At 40.5% G+C, this 22,364-nt stretch overlaps 1 protein-coding gene across 2 annotated transcripts; it reads left to right on the forward strand.

Annotated features, from left to right (window-relative positions):
• Positions 1-316: 316 nt before the first annotated feature.
• PPIL4 (peptidylprolyl isomerase like 4) lies at positions 317-22,000 on the forward strand. 2 transcript variants are annotated; one of them, XM_075087969.1, is made up of 13 exons: positions 317-696; positions 1,573-1,640; positions 1,730-1,794; positions 2,966-3,083; positions 5,017-5,159; positions 5,506-5,602; positions 7,041-7,157; positions 8,988-9,112; positions 11,225-11,291; positions 12,156-12,267; positions 13,824-13,920; positions 14,561-14,699; positions 20,710-22,000. In XM_075087969.1, the coding sequence occupies exons 1-13, from the start codon at positions 627-629 to the stop codon at positions 20,932-20,934; spliced, it is 1,443 nt and encodes a 480-aa protein (XP_074944070.1). In that variant the 5' UTR covers positions 317-626; the 3' UTR covers positions 20,935-22,000. The 2 variants fall into 2 exon arrangements, with proteins under 2 accessions (XP_074944070.1, XP_074944069.1); XM_075087968.1 differs by lacking the exon at positions 1,573-1,640 and having other exon boundaries at positions 596-696.
• Positions 22,001-22,364: the final 364 nt, after the last annotated feature.

Raw genomic sequence — 22,364 nt, forward strand, 5'->3', positions numbered from 1 at the left:
TAATTAATAACTGTGAGGTAAAAGTGGTTTTCTTTGACTATGTAGAATAAGCACACGCACCTCTCCGCGAGCAGCACGCTCAAAAGCTGGACGATCAGCCTCAAAGCACCTGCTTTGCCGGAGGAGGTGCCTTCCAGAGGGGACGGAGGTCTCCATTTTCTCCCGTCCCCTTGAGGAAGAGCTCCCCGGCTGCCTGCCCCCACTGCCGCCCGCCCCTTGCCTGCCGGAGGCGGCGGCCGTGGGGGCACCGCAGCCCCTGAGCTTGCGAGAACAGGGGACAGGTTCCCGCTTGCTGCTGTGTTGGACACACACCTTTGCTCACGCCGGGGCAGACCGCAGCACGGAGGCGGGCAGCTGCGAGGGGCCGCCCGGCGCCGGGGCTCGTCCCGCTGCGAGGCCGACGCGCCTGTGGGGGCCTCAAGGAGGGCAGCCGGTTGCAGCGGGGAGCCCTCCCTGCGCCTCCAGGGCCGCCAGCAGGACCCCGCTCCCAGCCTGCTCGCCCGCCGGGGGGCGATGGCGGCGGGGGTGCCGCGCCGCCTGGGCGCCCGCTCCTCCTCCATGCCGGCAGAGGGCGGCCCAGGGGCGGCGGGGCGGGCCGCGACGCCGAGCTGGGCCGGGCAGCCAACATGGCTGTGCTGCTGGAGACCACGGTGGGCGACCTGGTGATCGACCTGTACACGGAGGAGAGGCCCCGCGGTAGGAGCGCGCCGGGGCCGGGGGAGCTGAGGCGGCCGCGGGCAGGGGCGGGAGGGTGGAAGCCCGCAGTAAAAGTGCGGGCGGGCCGGTCGCCGCCGCCGCCAGCGTAGAGGCCGGGGTCGGGAAGTGCCGGTTTCTACCCGGTTCCCCGCGGCCCCCTGGCTGGCGACGCGGCTGCGGGGGTCCCTGGGGCTCGCCGCCGTGCGGGGAAGGAGGGGAGGCGGGGCGGGCTCCCCTCAGCGCTGGCCGCAGGCAGCCGGGCCTCGGCGGGGCCCGGCGCGGCCTCCTGAGGGAGCGGCTTGGGGCGGGTGGTTCTGCCAGCGGCGCGCCTCCGCCCGCCCGGGGCTTGGCGTGTGCCCCGGGCCCCTCCGCTCCCGGGGTTGCATCCAAGGGGGCGGCCGGGACTGCCCTCAGCGGCCCCCGCGGGCTCCCGTGTGTATGTGCCTCGGACGCTTACAGGCATCAAGTGCTGCTGGGAACTCTGGGGTTTTTTTAAAACATGCATTTGTTTTATATTATCTCTATTATATATTTGTAATGTTATATATAGTGCATATTCATTTTAAAAATTGAGAAAACGTAATCTAAATCGAAAGGCAGCTCTGGTCTCCTTTCTTAGGTGTTTTGGAAGGAAACTGGGGAGCAGAAACATGCATTTCTGTATTTCGGGTTCTCAGAATCAGTAGAGGTAGGCTTTAGGAGGGGGGGAAATGTTACCTCTCCTTAGAGCAGTTCTCACAGCGTTTGTAGGTTGTACAAGTCTTAACATGGTCTGCGCCAAAACCACTTTTCTGCACATTGAACTGGATATCTGTTATATCTATCCTTACGCTATCTGGGGTTTTATCTAGTAAACGTTGGTATAATTTCTTACAGCTTGTCTGAATTTTCTGAAGCTCTGCAAAGTAAAGTACTACAACTATTGTCTTATTTATAATGTACAGGTGAGTACTCTCAACGCCTTTTTTCTTTTTTTGTTGGCTTAAATTCACAAACATGAAAGCAATATCTCATGCATTCTGTTTTGTGACAGAGGGATTTTATTATACAAACTGGTGACCCCATGGGAACTGGCCGTGGAGGGGAATCCATATTTTGGTATGTAAAACTTCAGTGCTACTTAATTGACAGAGAAGTTATATAGGGGAACAGGGGTTCCAATTACATGGTCTTCGTCCTTCTTGGGGCTCCGTAAAGAGCTCAGTTTGAACAAAGACAGTGTTGCTAGACCAATATTGACTTTTCGAAGTCTGGTCTGTCAGAGCCTCAGAATGCAAAATGTTGAAAACCTGGATATGTGGTTCACCACTCTGGTGGTCCAGGAAGCAGTATAACTGTGCTAAGCAGGTACTAGTCTAGCTAGGTAAACTTGCCGGACATGAGCTGTCTCTGCATCAGGGTAGACCAAGTTTATTTTGATATTTTGTGCTTTTTTAAGGATTAGTCTTTTGTGGCTCTTTGGTATGGCAGATAGGGAAGTATGGTGTGGTGAGAGAGTAGGAGATTCTGTCCTGCTGCTAGCATGGAGAATGGCAGTTTGACTTTTATGCCTGTTCGTTACTGCTGAAGCCCACAAAATTGGAGTTTCTGTTCTTGCTACCCAGGAGACTGATACAGGCAAAGTTTAGTTTGAATCTTATCTTCATGGAGGCTTACAGCTGCTTAGCAAAATGAGTTTGAACAGAACACTGTCCTTAAATTTGGACAAATGTATTGACCATGCCTCTGTCAGTTATGGAGTGAGACAAGATGAGTGACTGATATCAGGGTTAGACTTAAAAAAAATGAAAAAGAATTTGACAGTTTGCATATCCTGTGGATGCAGTCCTGTCTATGTGATGGGCTAAGTTTATGCATAGATTTAGTGGCTTTCCATTTATCTTGGAAGGGAAATTTGTGACATAATTTATTACGTTTTTATAGTGTGGATTGACTTATTTTTATGGAACCTACTTATCAAAATATGTAGTTGCTTCATGCCTTAGAAAAATGTTACATATTGCATTTAGAAATGTACAAATACCATCCCTCAGCCCCAAGAAAAAGCCACTGTGAAATGTCTCAGAGAAAAATCTGTTGTTCCCTGTAAAATGAATTATGTAAGTGTACAGGTCCATAAAAATGTGCATGGATGCAATGTAAATTCTGGTTTTATTTGAATGCCAATGTGAAAAAATTTTAAGATGTTTTGTTTACTGTTTCATAGCATTTATCTCACTTTTAAAAATTGCTTTGCCTTATAACATATTTATTATATATGTATTTTCAGTCAACTGTATGGTGATCAAGCTAGATTTTTTGAGGCAGAAAAAGTGCCAAGAATTAAGCACAAGAAAAAGGGAACCGTGTCAATGGTGAACAATGGCAATGATCAGCATGGATCACAGGTCAGCATACGGTGTTGGAAAGCTTTGGTACCTAAGTAACTCAAATGAAAATTCCTTGAATTTTCAAAAGAGGCATAAGAGTGACAGTGTCATCTCAGTAGCATCATTTTGTAGTATGGTCAAAAGGCATGTAAAAAAAATGGCCGCAGAGAAGTATTTTGCATAGTGTTACAGGTGGCAATGGGTATTTGATTACAGACAAGACAGATTAAAATGCTTAGGTTCAAATCCTGTCCTAGATTAATTTAATAAATTTTGTTTGTTAAGAGTTCAGTGCTCTTACTTTTTTCCTTTGTTCATTCATTTCTGTTAATACCTTGATGTGATTTTGCAAGTGTATAGAATGGGCAGGAAAGAAATCCTGTAGTTAAATGGAAATGAAAAGTAAGAAAATTGGGTTTTAAAATTATATTAAAACTTTTCAGTTATAACTTCACATTAGTTTGGAAACTGAAATCATACCACTGTTTCCTCTGTATGGTTACGTGAAAGTGTGCATTAATAATGCAATGCAAGTTTACAGTTTTATCCCAGTGCTGTTAAAAAACTGTTTTTGAAAGTGTTTTTGTTCCGTTTGCTGTTCTCTCTTCATGTGCACAAAGTTTTTGCTATAGGTATTTATAAAGATCTATTTTCATAGAATGGTATTATTTCTAAATTATTATTTCAGATGCATTGCCACTTTTATATATTAAAATGCCTTACTTGTAATATCCATGTTTTAATTTTAAAAAGAGGGTTTTTAAAATAATTGAGCAATTTATAAAAATTATGGTTTTATTCCAGCCAGAGGTTATAATACACAGAGTTAATCTTGCTGTTTCCCTGCATTGTACGTATAAATTTGTTTGGGTGGGGTGTTTAGGAGGCAGAGAACATTTATACTTACATTTAAGAATGCAGCCTGCTAGCATATGCACATGGGAATGAATGCAGTTCCCAGGAACGTTACTGCAGTCTCTTCCTTGGGAAAGAAAAATTCCAGTAAGGAATTGCATGGAGTTGGCTTACAAATATAATGTAGCTTAGTGTAACCTGTATGGAAGACTAACCAGTCTTAACTGTGTTGCAGAGAATGAAGAGTGAGATGTTAACCAGTCATGTAATGGTTGTGTTCTGTTATTTGTGCATATCTGCTTCTTCCTCCTTTGTGTGTTACCAAGTGTCCTCCGTCTTTAGTTCGTTACCAAGTGTTCGGTTGGTTTCAATTTTCATAGCTTCAATTTTGCCCTAAAGCAAACACCCAATTTGTGTTAGGATACATTTCAGTGCCGGTTCAAGCTGATCTAAGTCAATGCTACTGTGTTTTAGTTCTCTCAGTACTGCTGCATCCTTTTTTTGGGGGGGAGAGAAAGGTTTGTGATACAAGGGAAGGATGGAAAAAAGTCTGGGTAGAAGCAGTTGAAGGTCAACTATGGAAGCTTTTGCCAATATTGTGAAAATGTATCTGCTGGGTGGAGTTTGATGAACAGGTCATTTGAACTCAGCTCACAGCTCGCTGCTGCCCAGAGGGATAGCCTTGCTCTTTCTGTCCTCTCCCTTTCATCAGCTCTGATGCTGTCACAGATCCTTTGCTGATCTTGCTCAACAAACCTACCTGGCAGATAACTGTCTGCTCATCCTCTGTCGGTCCAGTTTTCTGCCCGGTACTGAGTCATATCAATTCACAGAGCTGGAGCTGTGAGCTGGTGTGGAGGGAGACTCGTATGAGAGCGCCTCTTTTCCTCAGGCAGTGGCTGTGAGCTGTAGGTTGGCTCAGCATGTTCTCAGAGCTGATGGAAGACGCCTAATCTTCTGCAGAAGTCAGGAAGAGGGTTTGGTTCGCCCCATACCCTGCCACTGATTTCAGTGGGAGTTGTACCTCTCCTAACGCAAAACTCAGGCCCTGAATTTTCCTATGTACTGTAACTGGTTTTGTATCTCTCTTTTCTAGTTTCTTATTACTACAGGGGAAAACCTGGATTATCTTGATGGTGTGCATACAGTATTTGGAGAAGTGACAGAAGGCATGGATGTATTGAAAACAATTAATGAAACCTTTGTAGATAAGGATTTTATCCCATATCAAGATATCAGGTGTGACTGCTTTTAACTTCCCTTTTTGAGGAATACATTATAATTAAGCAAATTAATCTTTTTTGGGAAACTAGATTTAATATACCAATGTCAGGTGACCTGTACATGGTATCTTAAATACTTTTATTCCAATATCATTGATAAAATAAGCAGGTAGTAAAATAAACAATTATAAAGAATATGTGCAACTATGTTGCCTTTACAAAAGCATTGGTACTAGTTTTTACAAGCATACAGGATGTTTGGTGTATAACTGAGAATCAGCAGGGCTGTTTTCCTGTTACTTGGGTAAAGAGACTTTTATTTGCATGTGACTGATGCTGGTCTTGATTTTGTTTTCTATAAGGATAAATCACACAGTAATTTTAGATGATCCGTTCGAAGATCCACCTGGCTTGTCTGTTCCTGATCGCTCACCAGAACCTACTAAGGAACAGCTAGATGTGAGTGTTCATGACAGCTTCTTTGGGAAAAGTTGGAAGAAATAATTAAATAAGCTTATCCCTATTAGTGGCCAGCACAGCCTTGGTCAGAATAAGAATTCTGTCTTTAAGACTTTGTCTGTCAAATCTATATCCTTAAAAGAATTACAAATCTTTAGTGTCAGAGGATGAGAGATGCTCTTCTACTATGCTATCCTGAGTTCTGATATGTCAAATGCTTGTCTGTTGTCTGGGGCTGTTGCTGTGTTTGATCAAATACAACTGGGTGCTCTCCCTCGCGGCTGTGGTGGAGTTAGGTTGGAAAGCCATGTTTCAGATTTCTAATTACAGTGCAGTTAAGCAGAACATTCAGAATATTCACCTTTGGCATTACTGGGTTTTTGTATGCTCTAGTAGCAAATAAAATATAACTAACGTTTGTTAATTTAAAGTGCTTACTGCTGTTTTCCTTTTAAATGTGAAGTAGCCTGTGTTTCAGTGGAAGTAATTCTGGTCATTCTTTTAGTTATATCTGCAAGCATGCATACTGTTGTGGTGTATCTGATCAAACAGAAGGAATTTGCTAAAAATATAATAGTAATTATTCATAACTTACTCATAGCATGCAGTTATGGATGTTGCTACATGAGGTTATCTCCTCGTATGGAAACCGTTGTTTCAAGCAATGAATAAATTGACTAGAGAGAATACTTATAGAATCATAGGATGCTTTGCGTTCCAAGCCTAATAGACATGATTATAAGGTTGGAATTAGGCTTTCATAGTACATCTGCACTGTGGTTAATTGCTGTTGTACCTTCAGATATATTAGATCGTATCAGGAGTTCATTAGCTCACTGCCAACTGTGTAGAGAGTTGAAAGCTTATACTTAGTTTTCTTCCCCCATAGCCTGTCTGAAGATACACCTTTTGGTGTAGAAATTTCTCTAATAAGGGCAGTATTCTAGGCATGCTGATGAGGAGAAAAAATTAAACCTCAGATCCTGCCTAGGTGTAGATGTGTTAAAAATAAAATTATTGTTGTGATTGACTGTATTTAATGTTTGAATCTTATTAGACACCATGTATTTGCCATGTTTCTTAACTTCTGGTAGGAGCTATCTAGATGAGAAATGAGTTGACACTTGTGGTGAGATGTTGAGTAGGAAATGGGAGTATCAATGAATTTAGAATATCTAACTGAATATGGTTCAAATTGGGCCTGAAAGTTCATACGTAGTTCATAGCGCCTGAAACAGATGAGGACAACATCTTCTCTCCCTTCTTTTAATCTAAGTGGAAAGAACAGAATGAAAGCCCAGTTCTGCGGAGGCACAGTGCTTAAGCATTTTCATGTCTTGGGGGGTAAGGAGGAAGGTCATCCATGTGATATTTGGAAAGCAAGAAAGACTTTTTGGCCATGCCTTGGTAATGAATAGCTTTTTCCTTCATTTTTCAGAGTGGCAGAATAGGAGCAGATGAAGAAATTGATGACTTGAAAGGACGGTCTGCGGATGAAATAGAAGAAGTTCAGGCAGAAAAAGAAGCAAAAACTCGTGCTATTCTTCTGGAAATGGTGAACATATTTCTTTATTTACCTTTTAGGTGTTATTCCTCTGTGTGTGCATGTTATATTAAGACTATGAGGGTGTGTACTATTTGTCTTGAAAGTGCTCATCTGGTGATGATGTCATGGCTCAGAATCTGTGCTGTTAAATGTCTGTGGTACAATGAAAAGGATTGAGCGTGAGCACTGGAGGTGGTTTTCTGATAAAACTGATGATCTTTATTTTCAAAGCCAGGATTAGAAGTGGAGCAGTGACGGCTTTATAAAACTTGCTAGAAATACATCCAATGAAAAAAACATAGCATACATAATATGCTGCTGAATATCTTTAGTCCTGGAAAAGGTTTAGCATGTGTGGGAGAGAGATGAGCTACTTTGAGATAATCTCTTCCTAGTGCATGTAGTGGTATTAAGATTGCATTATTTGTGTATGTAACAGTTCTTCTGTGGGATTAGTTGAATTTAACATTGGTTGACTTTGTTCTTCCTTCTTAAATACAGTGTTTGGTAACTGCTGGCAGTTGTAAACTCCATATAATAACAAAAATTGTGAACAGGCTTTGAAGTCCTTTTTTTTTGTTGTTAAAGAAAAAGACTGAAAAAAGTGCGCGCACACACTGTTTAAGGATGGGTGAATCCATCATACTTCTTTACAACTACCAAATTCAAACTGATGGTGACTAGTTTGCCACAGAGGCTAATAGCAAGGTCAGTCTAGATACGGCCACAGCATTGCAGAAGATGTGGGCTTTTGTTTTGCAGTGGCAGTGGGGCTAATGGCTAATGGCCTGTTTTCCAGGTAAAGTTAAGGATGGCTAAAAAAGGCAAGCAGGCTATGTGCCAATGCAGTAATTATTTGTGAATATTGGTGGGTCGTGTGCCATAGGGAGCTATGTTATATAAAAGCTGAAGAGATGAAAAACTAAGTGTACTGCTAGTTTCATTGACTTGAAAATCCACAATTATTAGTTCCATTGTTCTTTTTTTTGAAACAGTAAACTTCAAGAGTGTCATGTGCTTAAAGTACTTTTGTGAAATCTGTTTCTTGTGTTATTTTGCTTCTTTCTGCTATCAGGCTAATATGCATTAGCTTCTATTAGTGTATTAAGTAAAAGACAGAGATAAATTGTTTAAATGTCACTAGTCTTTTGCTCAGGTTTTAAAAAGTGCTACAATTCAACAGGAGGTGGTGTATTTACATTTTTCCTCTTTAATTTGCTAGTTTAAGGATGGGAATTTTGGTCAAAGGTTGCAAACGTCGAAGTTGGGTGTGCTGTAAGCAAGTGTTGTTTCTCAGTAAGCATGAATGCTTTCTCCCCTCTGTCTGAATAACGTTGTAAAATTACAACTTCTCATCCTTATCAAGCTGTCTTAAATTTAAGCTTATCCTAGCTGTTGCCAGTTTTCAGGGAAAAGCAAGTTTATCTAGGGTACAGTCAGAGACCAAGGAATGGATCAGGTTCTTTTTTGTTTGTTTTTTGGGTTTTTTTGTTTGTTTGTGGTTTTGGTTTTTTTTTTTGTTTTTATAACAGTGTGGCTCTAAAAGTACACTTTCACGTTTTGGAACTATGTATTTGTTGCGAACAGAGAAAGCAAGGTAGAAAGTATTTGTGACTTTCATGAAGTCCCAGTGGTGGAATCGCAAATAGATAATCATTTTTAGGTGCTATGGAAAACACACTTTTGTGACATTGAGTAGCAAAAATATTTGATTAATTTTTTTTTGTGGTGGGAATGTGTCTGAGATCATCCAAAAGATGTGTTGCCAGTGTGCTTGTGGCAATAAAATGCAGACAGCTGTAGGCAGAAGGGATGAAAGTCTTTTTCTGCATGCCACAGGTGGGAGACTTACCAGATGCAGAGGTCAAGCCACCAGAAAATGTGCTGTTTGTTTGTAAACTGAATCCTGTGACCACAGATGAAGACCTAGAAATAATATTTTCACGTTTTGGCCCCATTAAAAGGTAATTACTGTAAAACAGAAGAGAACCTTCTTCATTGAAACTGATGCTCTGCACAGTCCCTGTCCCTCCTTTCAGCAGTTTTATCTCAGATGCTACATAAGCTAGATACAGTCTCTGGGTTTTTCTTTTCCATGGGAATACATGTGGTTTTGAGATAAAGCAACAAGTATTTGTGGCATCCAATATATTCCTTGTTAAGGTGTTCCTTGTGCCTGCTGCCTTTTTCAGTTTTGAACTTGGCTCCTAGTTTCAATTGATTCCTCCTAGTACTGGTATTGAAAGGTATGACGGGCAGTGAAACCTACTTTCCTACACGTCTCCATCCTATACCACAAAGTCATGTGCTTTTCTTGCTAAGAGTAATAGCCTACGTATTCATGCTTTGTAGAAGAATTTTCTTTACCTTGTTTCCCTTTTCTTAACCTTTTTCTGTTCTTTTGTTTTCATCTCAAGATGAGAGGACCAGAACTGCACCCGGTATTAAATGAATTACAGATACAGTGGCACAGTGGTATTCTCTGGTTTGCTCTCAACTCCTTTTCTAGTTTACACTAAAGCTTTTTTTTTATTTTAAACAGTGCACAATTGGGATTTCCCCCCCCACCCCACCCCGCTTATGTTGTGGCATTTATCTACATTGAGTGTCTTTTGCTATCTTCATGTGGTCTTCTAAGGACTTTCTGCAATTTTTTCAGTCTTTATTTTTGCCACATTTAACAATTTAGTATCATCAGCAGACTCCACTGGTGACCTCTTTACTTTCTCAGTGAGAAATGACTGTTTACTCTTGCCTGGTCTTTGATATGTTTATCAATGCAAAGATGTTTTTTATTCCATTAGTTTCCCCAGAAGCCTTTGGTGCAGGAGTTATTAGAATTTCCACTCTACGGGTCTTGAAGGACTTCAAAAGACTGCATGAAATAGGTCATCATCACACATAAGCATATTGAGTCTTTCAGAGAGCTTCACTTAGGTTTATTCAGATGGTCCTGAGCAGGTCCTCTGTATTCACATGCACGCTAACTCTGTTCTGCATTGAGTTTCTGCCAGTTTGTGCAGTACCAGCATACAGGCCTGCAGACTCCCAGACCATTCACTATACTGAGTGTGTGCGTCTGTGTGTGTGAGTGAAACTGGCATTGTATTTGCCACTCTTACGACTCCAGCATGATTTCTGGATGTGCTAGTGTCCTTCTTAAACTTACACACACACACACACACCCCGCCCCCCATCAATTTGTTCAGTACCTCCTCTGCAGTCCTGCTTTCAGATAGATTCTCTGAATAACCCACAAAGGAGGGTTCTTGCACAAGGCTATCCTACCTTCTTGCTGATGGCTGCTGTGAAGAATTCATATAGCTTGTCTGAATAGCCTTGTCATCTTTTTTCTTTTTTCCTTTTTTTTTTTTTTTAGTGGTCTTGATCATCTTTTGGTTTGTGTATCCTAATCCTGACTTGTCACTTCCTCAGTACACATGGGCAAGGTCTCACCTTATTAAATCTCACCTTAATACTACATTTGCCCTTGTTGCCTGTCTGACCTCCTTTAACATCCTGTAGTCAGAATTCTCATGTCATGTACAAGAGTTTAGTAATACTGATGTGGTACTGTATTGTTTCCGTTTGGCATCTACTGATTCAATATTTTAGGCTTCTGATTTTTGCCCAATGAATTGTCTGGTAAGAATATGGTTACTAAAGAGGGGTTTGCTAAGAAGAGAAAGTTTGTCACATGATGTCTGTTTAAACTTTCCTTAAAATGCCTGAGAAAACAGAATGTGAAATTTCTTGTCTTGCACTAGTGAAATCCAAAAAACAGTAGTGTTGGAAAACAGATTTTGTTTCATTAATCAGAAATTCATCCCTAGTTCAGCACTTCATGTTACAGCTTGTAAGCTAAGTGTAGTAATTACTCAAGTAATACCACATGCATGTTTTTTTCTGTGCAGAAACCCCACATCAGTAGGGTCTCAGAATCAAGTATTATAATACCTTCAAGGTGTTTTTGGGGTGTTTTTGCCTTTTTCTTTTTTTTTTTTTTTAACTGTTATTCTCCCTTTGAAACAGTGCTCCAACAGCATTGACATTTTAATTTCGTATCAATTTTTCAGCTGTGAAGTGATTCGAGACTGGAAGACTGGTGAATCTCTTTGTTATGCTTTCATTGAGTTTGAAAAGGTATGTTATTTAGGAACACTGTATGTAGATTCTGCTTATAAAAGTTAATTTTCAGCATACTTCCATTAAGAAAAAGCAGTGAAATCTTAAAGTGTGGGGTAGATAATATTTTTTCTTACTGACATAGTTATGGAAGTTGTAGGTCTTAAATGAGGCAGATGTTTAACTCTTTCTCTATTCAACGAAGCAATACAAATATGTTCTGTCTTGAAACCAGTGGGAGGAGAGCGGACCCCTTTTTTTCCCCCCCCAGAGTGCATTAGGACTTCAAAGAGTTAAAGAAGGGAATGCTAGCAGAAAAAGGAGGTGTGCTGCATAGAGAGGAGGGTGTACGAGAGAAGGTAGATCAGTGTGTACAGTAGTGTCCTGTATTGGGCTTGTAAATGATGCTTGCTTTATCATCATGCTGCTCTTACTCTGAGATTGATAGTAAAAGTTCTCTTGATGGTGCATAGTTTCTTGTTTGTATCAGCTAATCTCTCTAATCTGTGAGGAAAACTGGAAAACACTGGATGTGTTCTCACTTTCCTTTAGCCTACTTATGTACTTAAAATGGGGGCTTTTATTAGTTGTCCTTTTTTTTCTTATTTTTTTCTGAATGTATTACATGTGCCAAACACATAGCAGCACTGGCAATTTTTTAGAATAGTGAAATGAACTGGAGAAATGGAATTTGAAATATTTGCATTCAGACAAAGCGTAACTATTTCTTTTGAAATGGCACAATGCAAGAACTGCTGTGCTTTTTGCCATTTTAGAAAAAAAATGTATGCCACTAAGCAGTTGAATTTGTGTTTGAGTTCTTCAGTGAATATCCCTGTGAAATAATCATGACTCAAAATTTTCTGGAAACATTAATATCAGGAGGAAGACTGTGAGAAAGCCTACTTCAAAATGGACAATGTGCTGATAGATGACAGACGGATACATGTGGATTTTAGTCAGTCTGTTGCAAAGATTAAGTGGAAGGGAAAAGGTAAGTACACCTGTGATTCTTTGACCCTCATAACTTAAGCTGTGACTTCTAAACTGTAAGTATTATATAAAAATAAGCAATTGTTATGAGCTTAAATAATCTCATCTTCAGAGATATAAATTTTTCTGGTACTGTAGTAAATAGAGCAACATGGTTGCTAGCTCTTCTCTTCACTTGTTCCATATGAAAGAGTAGAAGGGTTTACTATTGTTGTATTAACGTTACATTGCCTTGGATTGCTTTTTTATCAGATGTATTTTTGCCAGTAAGTCATTTGTTCCTCTCAAGCTTTAAAAGTGATGGTGTTTGATATTACTTATTAGCAAAACAATACGGCAGTACATAGCTACTTTCTAGTTTCTTTATTCACTGTATGGCAGTTGGGTGTTCACAAGGAAGAAGTCGGTATCCAGGCCAGGAATTTCCCCTCTTGACCTCCTGTAGGTCAAGCATATTGCATAGCAGGCTGTATGTTACAAAAACCGATTTCAGATGTTTGATCTGGGAGGAAAAGGATGGTGGGAGAGGTAGATACAGTGGTGGTTTGGTTGTTGAGGATGTGGGGAAAACACTGGACTTGAAGAGGTGACTGTGCACTGCAGTGGTGATGTTCTTGTGTGTCTTCTCCTAAAAATGCAGTCAGCCCTCAATTGTTTGCCTAAGACTTCTCCAGGCTGGGGACTAGTCACGGACACTGAAGTGCTAGAACTTGTGCTGCACAGAGCTGACTTTGTAATCGATACCATGCTCTGCAGTGCATCATGTACTAATGGACTATGTGGAAGACTTTTCTTTATCTGGGTAACTTGGGTATAAATTGTCCTAAATCTTGGAAAGTGAACTATATTGTCATCTTGTTGTGCTTATATGGCACCCAAAAAATGACCCAGGGCAAGTATTGTCCTTCTACTTTCAGTAGCCATTTCTGACCTAGCCAGTTAATATTGCAGTTTTGAGTATGACCGTGAGATGGCAGCACATTGCTGTAGAATAGTTTATTAATCTGTGAGCTGGTACTTTCAAGTGAATGGATGGAAAAGGAAATGTGTCATGCCCCTCTGCAAATCAAGACATAACGGCTCTTTTTTTTTTTTTATAGTTTTCCATTTGAATTCCTAAGCTGTAGCTGTGTCAGAGGTTTCCCTTTGTGCAGCCCAGAGCAAAAAGTCATTTAATAATGAGAATAGTTTGTGGGCTTTCATGGTAACAGAATTTTAAGTACTGTGACACAGGACCTGTAATTAAAGTGGGACTAGTTGCTAAATACTGCTTTGTGATCCTGTTCGTGCATTGTCTCCACTAGACATGGGTGAGGAGAAAGCCATACATTGTTTAATGGGATCTGCAAGCAAGAGAAGGACAGAAAATCACAACTTGTCCTGCTCTATCCTACTCTGTTACCCAGATGTCAATGTTGTTTCTGTAACTGTATCCTGCTATGAATATCTGTATAGTTATGAAGAGCCTTTAAATTCAGAAGCAGAACTTAGTGATAGGTCTGTATCTTGGTTGTTTTTTTTTGTTGGAGTGAATTGAATATATTTTTCTGTGGACAGGTGAGCGGTATACCAAGGATGATTTCAAGGAGTATGAAAAGGAACGTGACAAACCTTCAAAACTTGCTCTGAAAGAGAAGGTAAAACCAAAGCAGGAGTATCCTCTTCTGGTCAAGAGTACTTTTTGCACTAAGTACAGTTTATGAAAACAGTCTGGAAAAGACTTCTAATTCTTAAAACTTGCTAAATGGGTGTTTTGCTGATGCTTCATATAACCATTTGGTGTTTGAGATGGAATTAAGCATTTTTTGTTTTTCATTTGATGACTTCGATGAGTTTAGACAAATCAGAATGTGCTGTTTCACTTCCATGTTGTATGCATAAGTAAATAATGTTCCCAGTCCAGAGCCCTGGAATTACATGTGGCATAACAGAGTTTTAAGTAGTTTCATGAGGGATCTACTGCGTCCAAAATGAGACTGCAGCAGTAACTAAATCGTGTTCTGCAATTCCGCTTTGCTTTTGGTGGGGATGAGAGAAGAGAAGACCATAGCTTGTTCAGATATCCACAGGTAGAAAAGAAGGGGGAACTGGGACCTGGCTGTGCTGTTTGACAGGACAGAATTCAGTCATTTTAGCACAGCTGATTTTTTTTAACGATCCTGTTCTGATTGAAATAGATAGTAAGTCTTGGTAAACCCTGGTCTGAGAAAGAGGGGTTTGTTTGCTTTGTGAACTTTTATGTCTGCTATTTACTTATATCAAGTAACAGATCTGTCCTTAACCAACACCATCAGTGCCAAGTATGACCTTGTGCTCGATGAGGATATAGAAGAGTCTCAAACAAGTCACTCACACTTGGCTAAAAAACAAAAGAAGAAAAAGCACCACCACTCTGAAGATGAAGAGGATGACAAGAGGACCAAAAAATCGAAGGTACTAACCTCTTAATGCATTAACTTTATACTCATTTATTCTTCTCCTAATAAAAGAAGTGAGGGGGGAAAAAAAAGTCTGATATTGAACTAAGGACATGGCATGCAAAGTCCCATAAAGTACAGCAGTTGTAAATGTACAGAAGGCTGATGTTAGTATCTGATTATGAAAGAGGCTTTCCAGATCTTCCTGAACTTTTGAAGCTTCGCACATCTGAATGGCTTTTTGCCAAAAAATCCTGAAGAGGCAATGTAGCCTCTCATGAAGTAGGAGATCTTCAGTGCTTTGGACCGGTTCACATATTCCCCGTCATAAACTAGTAGTTAATCATATTTCGTGAATGCAAACTGCTTTTCGTTTTCTTGCCAGGATGTGTTGGCTCTTCCCCATACGGAATCAGAAATACAGTCTCTTTGCATTATCTTTTTTTTTATTTTTCCTTAAGTGTTTTGGAAGCATTTTTGTAAAATCTGTATGTACGTTTGCTTGCATCTGCATTTCGCAAGCATGCGGTGCTGTACGACTCAGACTGTGGAGGAGATCATCAGAAGACAGTAGTTCTGTCATTCGTTAGTTCCACTGCAGCCTGTCAGGTCAGCATTCTCATGTTTCTTTGAAATAGTCAAGTCTTGGGAGAGTCAAGAGGTTGACGTTTCATGGAAACAGTGCCTGCAATGATAAAGTTAACCACCATTGAAGTGTAAGTGTTAGGGAGAATTGAGCTAAACTGAAGAAAAAAACCCACAGCCCAATATTTTAACAGTGTAAGCTTTATGAGTAAGAACAAAGCTGTCTTCTAGCAATTTTGCAGAGAGTGATAAGGTTCCAGCCACAGTAAATAAAGCCATTGTCCTGGCATGAGTTTTGAGTATTGCCTTACGTTTTGTGTACAGAGATCATACATGATTTAGTTGTTCCATTGCATTACTTATTGTAGTGATGCTAAAAATAACTTTTCTCATGAACATTAGCAATTACATGTTTTCAGTGCCACCAGTAAACTCTACGGCTCATTCATGGTACAAGTCTTTTTGTCACTGTTTTAGTATACTGATTCAGTTGGGATCCCTTGAGTGGAGTGGAGGGACCTGTTCAAATAATTAAAGTCTCGAGCGGAGCATATACATACAAGAGGTCTGAACACCTGTTGGTTTAGACTTCCTCCCACCTTTTTGGCTGATTGACGTTGTCGCTTTAACATTCTTGAAACAGATGTTTCTGGAAGTAGTCTTTGTTCTTGATGGTTGAGAAGTTACATGTGTGGAACTGGCTGGTCATGCGTCATTAACAGAAAACATTTTAAAATCATTCAGATGACTCTACCCCTGCAGGTGGTACACGTACTGGCAGCAATAGGCTGTTAATCTCTGTGTGTTACAACTGTTACAAGAGGACTGCGAGACATGTTAGCAGTAGATTTCATAGCACAAAAACGTGAGGACAGAGGGATTCCTGGTGCTATTTCCAGGATCTGGAAAATAGTATTTCCTAGTGCTTGACTCTGATCTCTTTTGTGGCTCCGTATATCTTTTTGTGATTTAGTCACCTGTTCCTGTTGTGGTTTGTTCCTGTAGTCTACTGCTGCTGTATTCTGGTATCTTCTTCTTCCCCACTGCCTTCCTCTCTGTTGCTCACCTTTACCCGTTTCAGTGTAAATAGCTTAGCCTTCTTATGCCCAAAATCACAGGCGGAGGCTTAACATCTATTCTCTGATGGCAAGAAACATATTTCCATCTTGGAGCTGTGAAAATGAATTTATGGGAAGAATCTTTCTCTGTGTCTGTACTTGAATGTTCTTGTTAGTGTGTGCTGTATAGTATGTAGGTACAGAACAGTATGTACTCAGTCTTATTTAGAGACTCAGTAAGCATCTCAGGCATGGCCCTTTCCAGATGAAATCTGCAGGCAGCTTAGCTGGCAAATCCTGTTTAGCACATAAAAAAATCTAGTGGGTTTTTTTGTGGTTGTTTTTTTGTTTGTTTTTTTTTTAGATTTATAATTTGGGCATAATCTGGGGAACTCATATACAGGGGAAAGGAGGCACGTTCTTGAGGCGGAGTATGTTCAGCATGAATACAGAGACCAGCACAAAGCATAATAGTATGGAAACTTTTTTGATGAATGGTAGCATTTTTAGTATAGGCAAACAAAGCATTTTCCCTTAACCCTGTTTTGGAAATATTAGAGGTAAAAAATTTTAAAGCACAACAGCAGCAGACCTTCCACAACTAATTGGCCAAAGCCCACAATAGCTATGCTTCATACACAAGCTTCCACCCTGAGCCCCTAGCGTGGCAGAGATTTTAATTAACAGAGGACAGGGTCTTACAATGAGAAGTTCTGGCAACTGAAACTGCAGTTTGTGCTACCAGCTCCAGCTATGACTGACGGGGTTTTATTTTCTGAACAGTTTCCATGATGTTGAGTTGGTTTTCTGTTCTCTTGCTGGTTTTTTTTCTTCAGTATATTTTGAGTCATCCTTTTCTTAGTCTGACACCCATTTCCTGAATCTTCAGCCTCTGTGTTGATGTTTTAAGAATATATTTTTGAATCTTGTGCTGTTTGACTTGATTCCAGAGGGTAGAAGAGGTAGGGTGTTGTGGCTTGCTTTTAGTAGGTAACAGGATGTGGGTCTGGAGCAGGAGGCTGCACTACCATGTGGTTTGTGAATAGGATTTGGTAGAGATTTTTGAATGCAGGTCATGCTTCTGCTTGAGATCTATATTATGACTTTGTTCCCTTTCCAGTTCTCTCTGTGTTTTCTGGTTCCTTGGATCGATTTATTTATTTATTTTTAAGATAAGTGGATCAGTGGAGGAGTGTAGCCTATCCAGTGGATTTTTGAGAGACATAGGGCTTCTTGACTTTCAGGGTTCTGTAGTGCATGGTTTTGGCAAAGGTGATGATTTTTCTGGTTTTAATTTCCTGCTCTTACTGCCTATTGGACACTGTTCTTTTTATATTCAAGGTAAAGTCTGATCAAAATCTCCCTCCTGAAAAGGCTGCCTCTATTTGTTTGCTCCTTTTAACCTTTAACTAGTGTGCTTAATGTATGTTGAGGTGGCATATTTGTTCTACTTCTGTGGTCATGGTATTTCTAGCAGATTTACCTGCAAGTGCATTTTGGCAAGTTCCCACTTTTGGCAAAGCCAGCCATGAGCTTCCAGAGAAGTGTCTTTACCTCTTCATATTTCCTTCCTCATGTGTGTTTACCAACACAGTGCTGGATTAAGAATTGGGATGATCATCACTTATTGACTAGCAAGAGAGAGCCTGTTTTAAAGGAGGAATCTTTTTCTTCCTCTTCCAATTGGAGAACAGCATGTTCCTGACTTGGATAGGGCATAAAAGATTTGATTTCAAAATGCTGTTATTTTTAGTAACTTAGAGTGTTTAAAAAATTGACTTTTTTCTGTGCCGGAGACTTCAAAAAGGTAAAATTTTATTTAAGGGGAAACATAACTGATTTTTTTGAGGGAACTGAGTTCTAATTAATTCTTTTAATTCAAATTACTAAAATTTTTTCTTTACACTGTGATCATATTAGCTACTTTGACGACCTTTTTGTGGCACTTCCAGACTTGCCCTGTACACCTATACCCTAAATGCTTCTGTGAAGGTCCTTGTGCTCAGCTGTCTCCATGCTCATGACTTCTTTTCATCCTTTCAGCAAGTTGCCCTTTTCTATGGCATTCACCATAGGTTATTTGTCTTTGCTCTAAAGTCTCCATTAACCTGTTCCCTGCCCTGATTTGGCCAGTAGCCTGTCTCCAGTGTCAGCTTGGTAGATTCTTCAACTGAGTGCTGCTCTGCTTTTCTCTTGTTTCTCCTTGGACTGGGAGGAAACTTCAGCAACAAACCAGCTAGAAGGCAGCAGCGCACCAAGCTTACCATCTGTTTTTATGGCCCATATTTTTGTCCTGTTCCTCTCTACTTCACCAGCAGTCTGTCCATCTTCTGATGTTTACCCAGGCCCTGCCACAAAAGGGCTTGAAACCTGGCATCTTGTTCAAACAGATGGAGGCTCAGGCTTTTGGGTACAAGAGTAATACAGCTGTGCATCATTCTGAAGACGAAGGGACAAACTCCTTATAAATAGCTGGAATCACTGCTCCTTTTTGATGGATTCAGATTTTTAAATCTGTACTGAAATAGAGTTTGCTGGTGTAGGTGCGGAATAAGCATTTGGCCACCAGTGAGATTACTGTACCCAGCAGTAGCAGATTTTTTTTTGTTATGTAGATAAAGATCAAATCTGTGATTACTGACATGTGTGTGTTGGTCCCAGGGTTTTATTTTGCTTACTTTAACTCTAGTGTTTCAGCATTGTCTACACAATTCTGAAGGTGATGTGTGCCCTGGGAACCATCCTGATCACTGCCTTTCTGGATAAAAGTAGTTTTTTTTATTATTGTTTTAAATAAATCAAGTTTGCTTGTTTGCACATGCAGTATAGGTTTTAGCCATACAATTGTGAATGCTGCTGTCATGAGAACATATCTAGAAAAATGAAAATAGTATTTGAAATTAAGAAATACCGTATAATTTAATTGCAGACATTTTTCATAGTTCACACCAACCATATAGCAAGCTGTATATATATACACCTTTCTGCAGGATTCCAAAGCTCCTCTTGTATTTTGTTTCACTGTGATTCTTACTTGAAAAATAAGATCAGAATAGGTTTTAGCAGTGCTTGAAAATGTTAGTTCACATTTTAAAACTGTGTGTGTATTAAAAGAATCTTCAGAATTCCTTGAAATGAAATGTTTACTTCTTAAGTGATCTTTTATCTTTTTACTTTTAAAATTGCTACGATGCTGTGGCCTGTGTGGTGTTGGTGTCGCCACATAGTTGTTCTAGCACGTGCTGTGCCATAACCTTGTTAGCGTGACATTTCACAGTCTGAGTAATTAAGCCATCTTTTCTTCATTTACTAGTACATTGTCTCAGTGGTTTCATACTGTCTGCCTAGTGCAACAAGTGAAGCAGGTGTTTTACTGATAGCAATTCCTCCTTTGTTACATAAACCTCATTTCTCTCAAGACCAAATCTGTTCTGTGTGCTGAGCCACTCAGCATTCTTGGTGATGATATGTAGAAAGCCAGGGATATTAAAAATGTCCTCAGTTTTGGCTACATGAACTTGCAGCAATTTTTTGTAAAGAGTTACTCTGTATAAGCTAAAACACCATTACCACTTGTAGTACATACTGTTGATCTTTCCCATTTAGGACATTTTAAATTAGACAGACTTGTACCCCTTAGAGTTTACTATGTCTGTGTATGAGTGCATCCTCATGTGTTTTCAGTATGAGTCATACCCATCAGCCTGCAAAATACGACTTATTTTTCATTACCTTGTTATTGTTTGACTGTACATTTAAAAGGATCGGATTCTCTATGTTGCCTTTCCTTGTGAACTTCTAGCTTCAGGTGAAGTAGTTTGTGTGCGTGTGTGAGCCTGTATTGTTTTGGTCTTTATAGTGGTAGTGTTCATTTTTCCGAAGCCTACAATTTAGGCCATTAAGGATTATTACAGGCAGGTCTTAAAAAGCGCTCTGCATCTTAGCACTGGAATCCTGCGGGGCTTGAACCAAAACCCATGATCGAAATGATTCCATTGCTTTAGATAAGAAATCAAAATTTAGATGTAGCTTAGGAGCTTGTGTGATGCTTATGAAGAGTTTGGTAATATCCATCTGAGTAGAATCCCTGATATAACCAGTTTTTGCTAAAGCTTCTTAGGAAACACAAGCAGCAGCATGCCTGGCAGCCATACTTTTTCCGTAAATGCTGACAAAAGCTGTAGAGTTATCTTCTTCATATAGTTACAGTGGGGGTTTTCTGTGTGTTACCTTTTTCAAATCAGCATGGATGTGAATCTATTTCAGGTAGTACCGGCCTTAGCTAAGGAACCAGCCATGCCTGACTGTTTTCTATTTCTCTCATATCTTTGTATATTTTCCCCTTTTGTCTGTAGCTGCTCATATATCCAATTCCTTTAACAGGATTCTGATCGAAAACATGAGGGAGAACGCTGTAGAGAGAAGATAAAGGGTGAGAAGAAAGACAGACATCGGAGTCGGAGCCGATCTCAAGAGAGAGACTACACTTACAGTAAACAAAGAGACAAATACAGAGACGACGTCCGAATAAGAGACTGGGATAAAAAAGCAGACAGAAGCAGAAGTCCTAAGAAATCAAAAGACAAGGAGAGATCCAAGTACAGATGAAGGATGAGGAACAGAGAGGGGGAAGTAAAAACATGTCGTCTTCCAGCATTTCCAGCATTCTCTCAGATGGATGTGCATTACTGGATAAAAGCAGTTGCCTTCTGTTGGCAGCTTGGCCTTTATAATTCCATGAATGCCCAATGTACGACTGTCAGAGTAAGCCTTGATTCAAAAAAGGTTGTTTCAATAAAGTATTTCACATTAGTGAAATGGTTTGAGTCTCCGATAAGGAGTGTTGTCTAAAGCTTTCTGGAAACATAAGCAGGCACTAACAAGTGAATTGTCCTCCTCCACTGTGAAGAGATTTGCAGGACACCTCCTCCTTGTAGAAAGGAGGTACATTTATCTTTCAGCACTTTCAGATGCTATGGTAATGAGTGTGATAGAAGACCTGGGGAGACAGAAATGTGCTGGGCACACCCCTTCCAGAAAGTGGGCAGATACCGTTTGTATATGAATACTCAAAACTCTTTCCTTCCTTTAAAATTGCTTCTGGTTGGCTTAGTCCTGTCAGCTCTGTTTGCTGTCACCACTGTAGCAGTGGTAAAAGGCGCTGAAGTACTGCTGTGCCGCTTGCAAGGGCGATAGAAGTGCTGCGCCATGTTAAATGAGTGACGCTTACTTTCTCGCTTATGTGGATACTGTGGCATTGCTGGAGGATGCCTCCCAAAACCGAGGCTCACTTGATACTTCTGAGCCTCTGTAGTGTCAGGGCATCTTTCCAGGTTTTGTGGCAGGAGTAGGTCAGTTAATAACTCTTCATGTACAGAGGAATGCAGGTGATGTTATCAGAGCCTGGGTCCTAGTGAAAGTTGGCAGGCTCTTAAATGTCTGGCTTGCTCTGATAAACAAGGCCTCACCATTTAAACAGTGTTAGCCAGTATGCGTACATTTTAAGAACGCTTATGTCCTCCTGTCTTTCTCCAGAGGGGGAGAGATCTCACATTGTTAGGAGGGGAGGGGAAATATGGGGAACAGTATTTGTCGTCTTTTCCCTTCCATGGAATGTGTGATGGCTTGGAGGCAGTCTGCTTTAATGAATAAATTCAACTTTTTCCTTTTGTGATTGGGGTTTTTCTGTTATATTTCCTGTACTGTCTGATTGTAATGTATAATAAGATTTTATAGATTGATACCTTCCATTGGAATGTGATCTGCAGGAGAGAGACTAAAATGCAAGGCAGCCAAGAAGAGTCACAGCAAGTTACTGTGCCCTGGAGGGCCAGTAGCAGTGCCAGGCTAGTGCATTTGAATGGTCTCTATGCAGAAAGTGAACTTCTGATTAAGATGCTTCTATGGGAAGGCTGGTACTAAAGGAACAAAAGCAGCTGTTTACCCCATGGCAGAAAATTCTGAGGAAGCACGCCAGGCCAGGCCAGATGCCTAGAAAATCCAGACCCAAACTGAGTGAGGATAGCGAGGGTATTGTA

Source organism: Phalacrocorax aristotelis, chromosome 3 (genome assembly GCF_949628215.1).
Source record: "Phalacrocorax aristotelis chromosome 3, bGulAri2.1, whole genome shotgun sequence".
NCBI classification, from domain to species: domain Eukaryota; kingdom Metazoa; phylum Chordata; class Aves; order Suliformes; family Phalacrocoracidae; genus Phalacrocorax; species Phalacrocorax aristotelis.

Excerpts from the sequence above, each read along its gene's own strand:
- PPIL4 (XM_075087969.1), top strand. The coding sequence starts at position 627 with ATGGCTGTGCTGCTGGAGACCACGGTGGGCGACCTGGTGATCGACCTG. Across the intron at positions 1,795-2,965 it reads GGAGGGGAATCCATATTTTG|TCAACTGTATGGTGATCAAG; the intron begins GTATGTAAAACT and ends ATGTATTTTCAG. Across the intron at positions 9,113-11,224 it reads CGTTTTGGCCCCATTAAAAG|CTGTGAAGTGATTCGAGACT; the intron begins GTAATTACTGTA and ends TCAATTTTTCAG.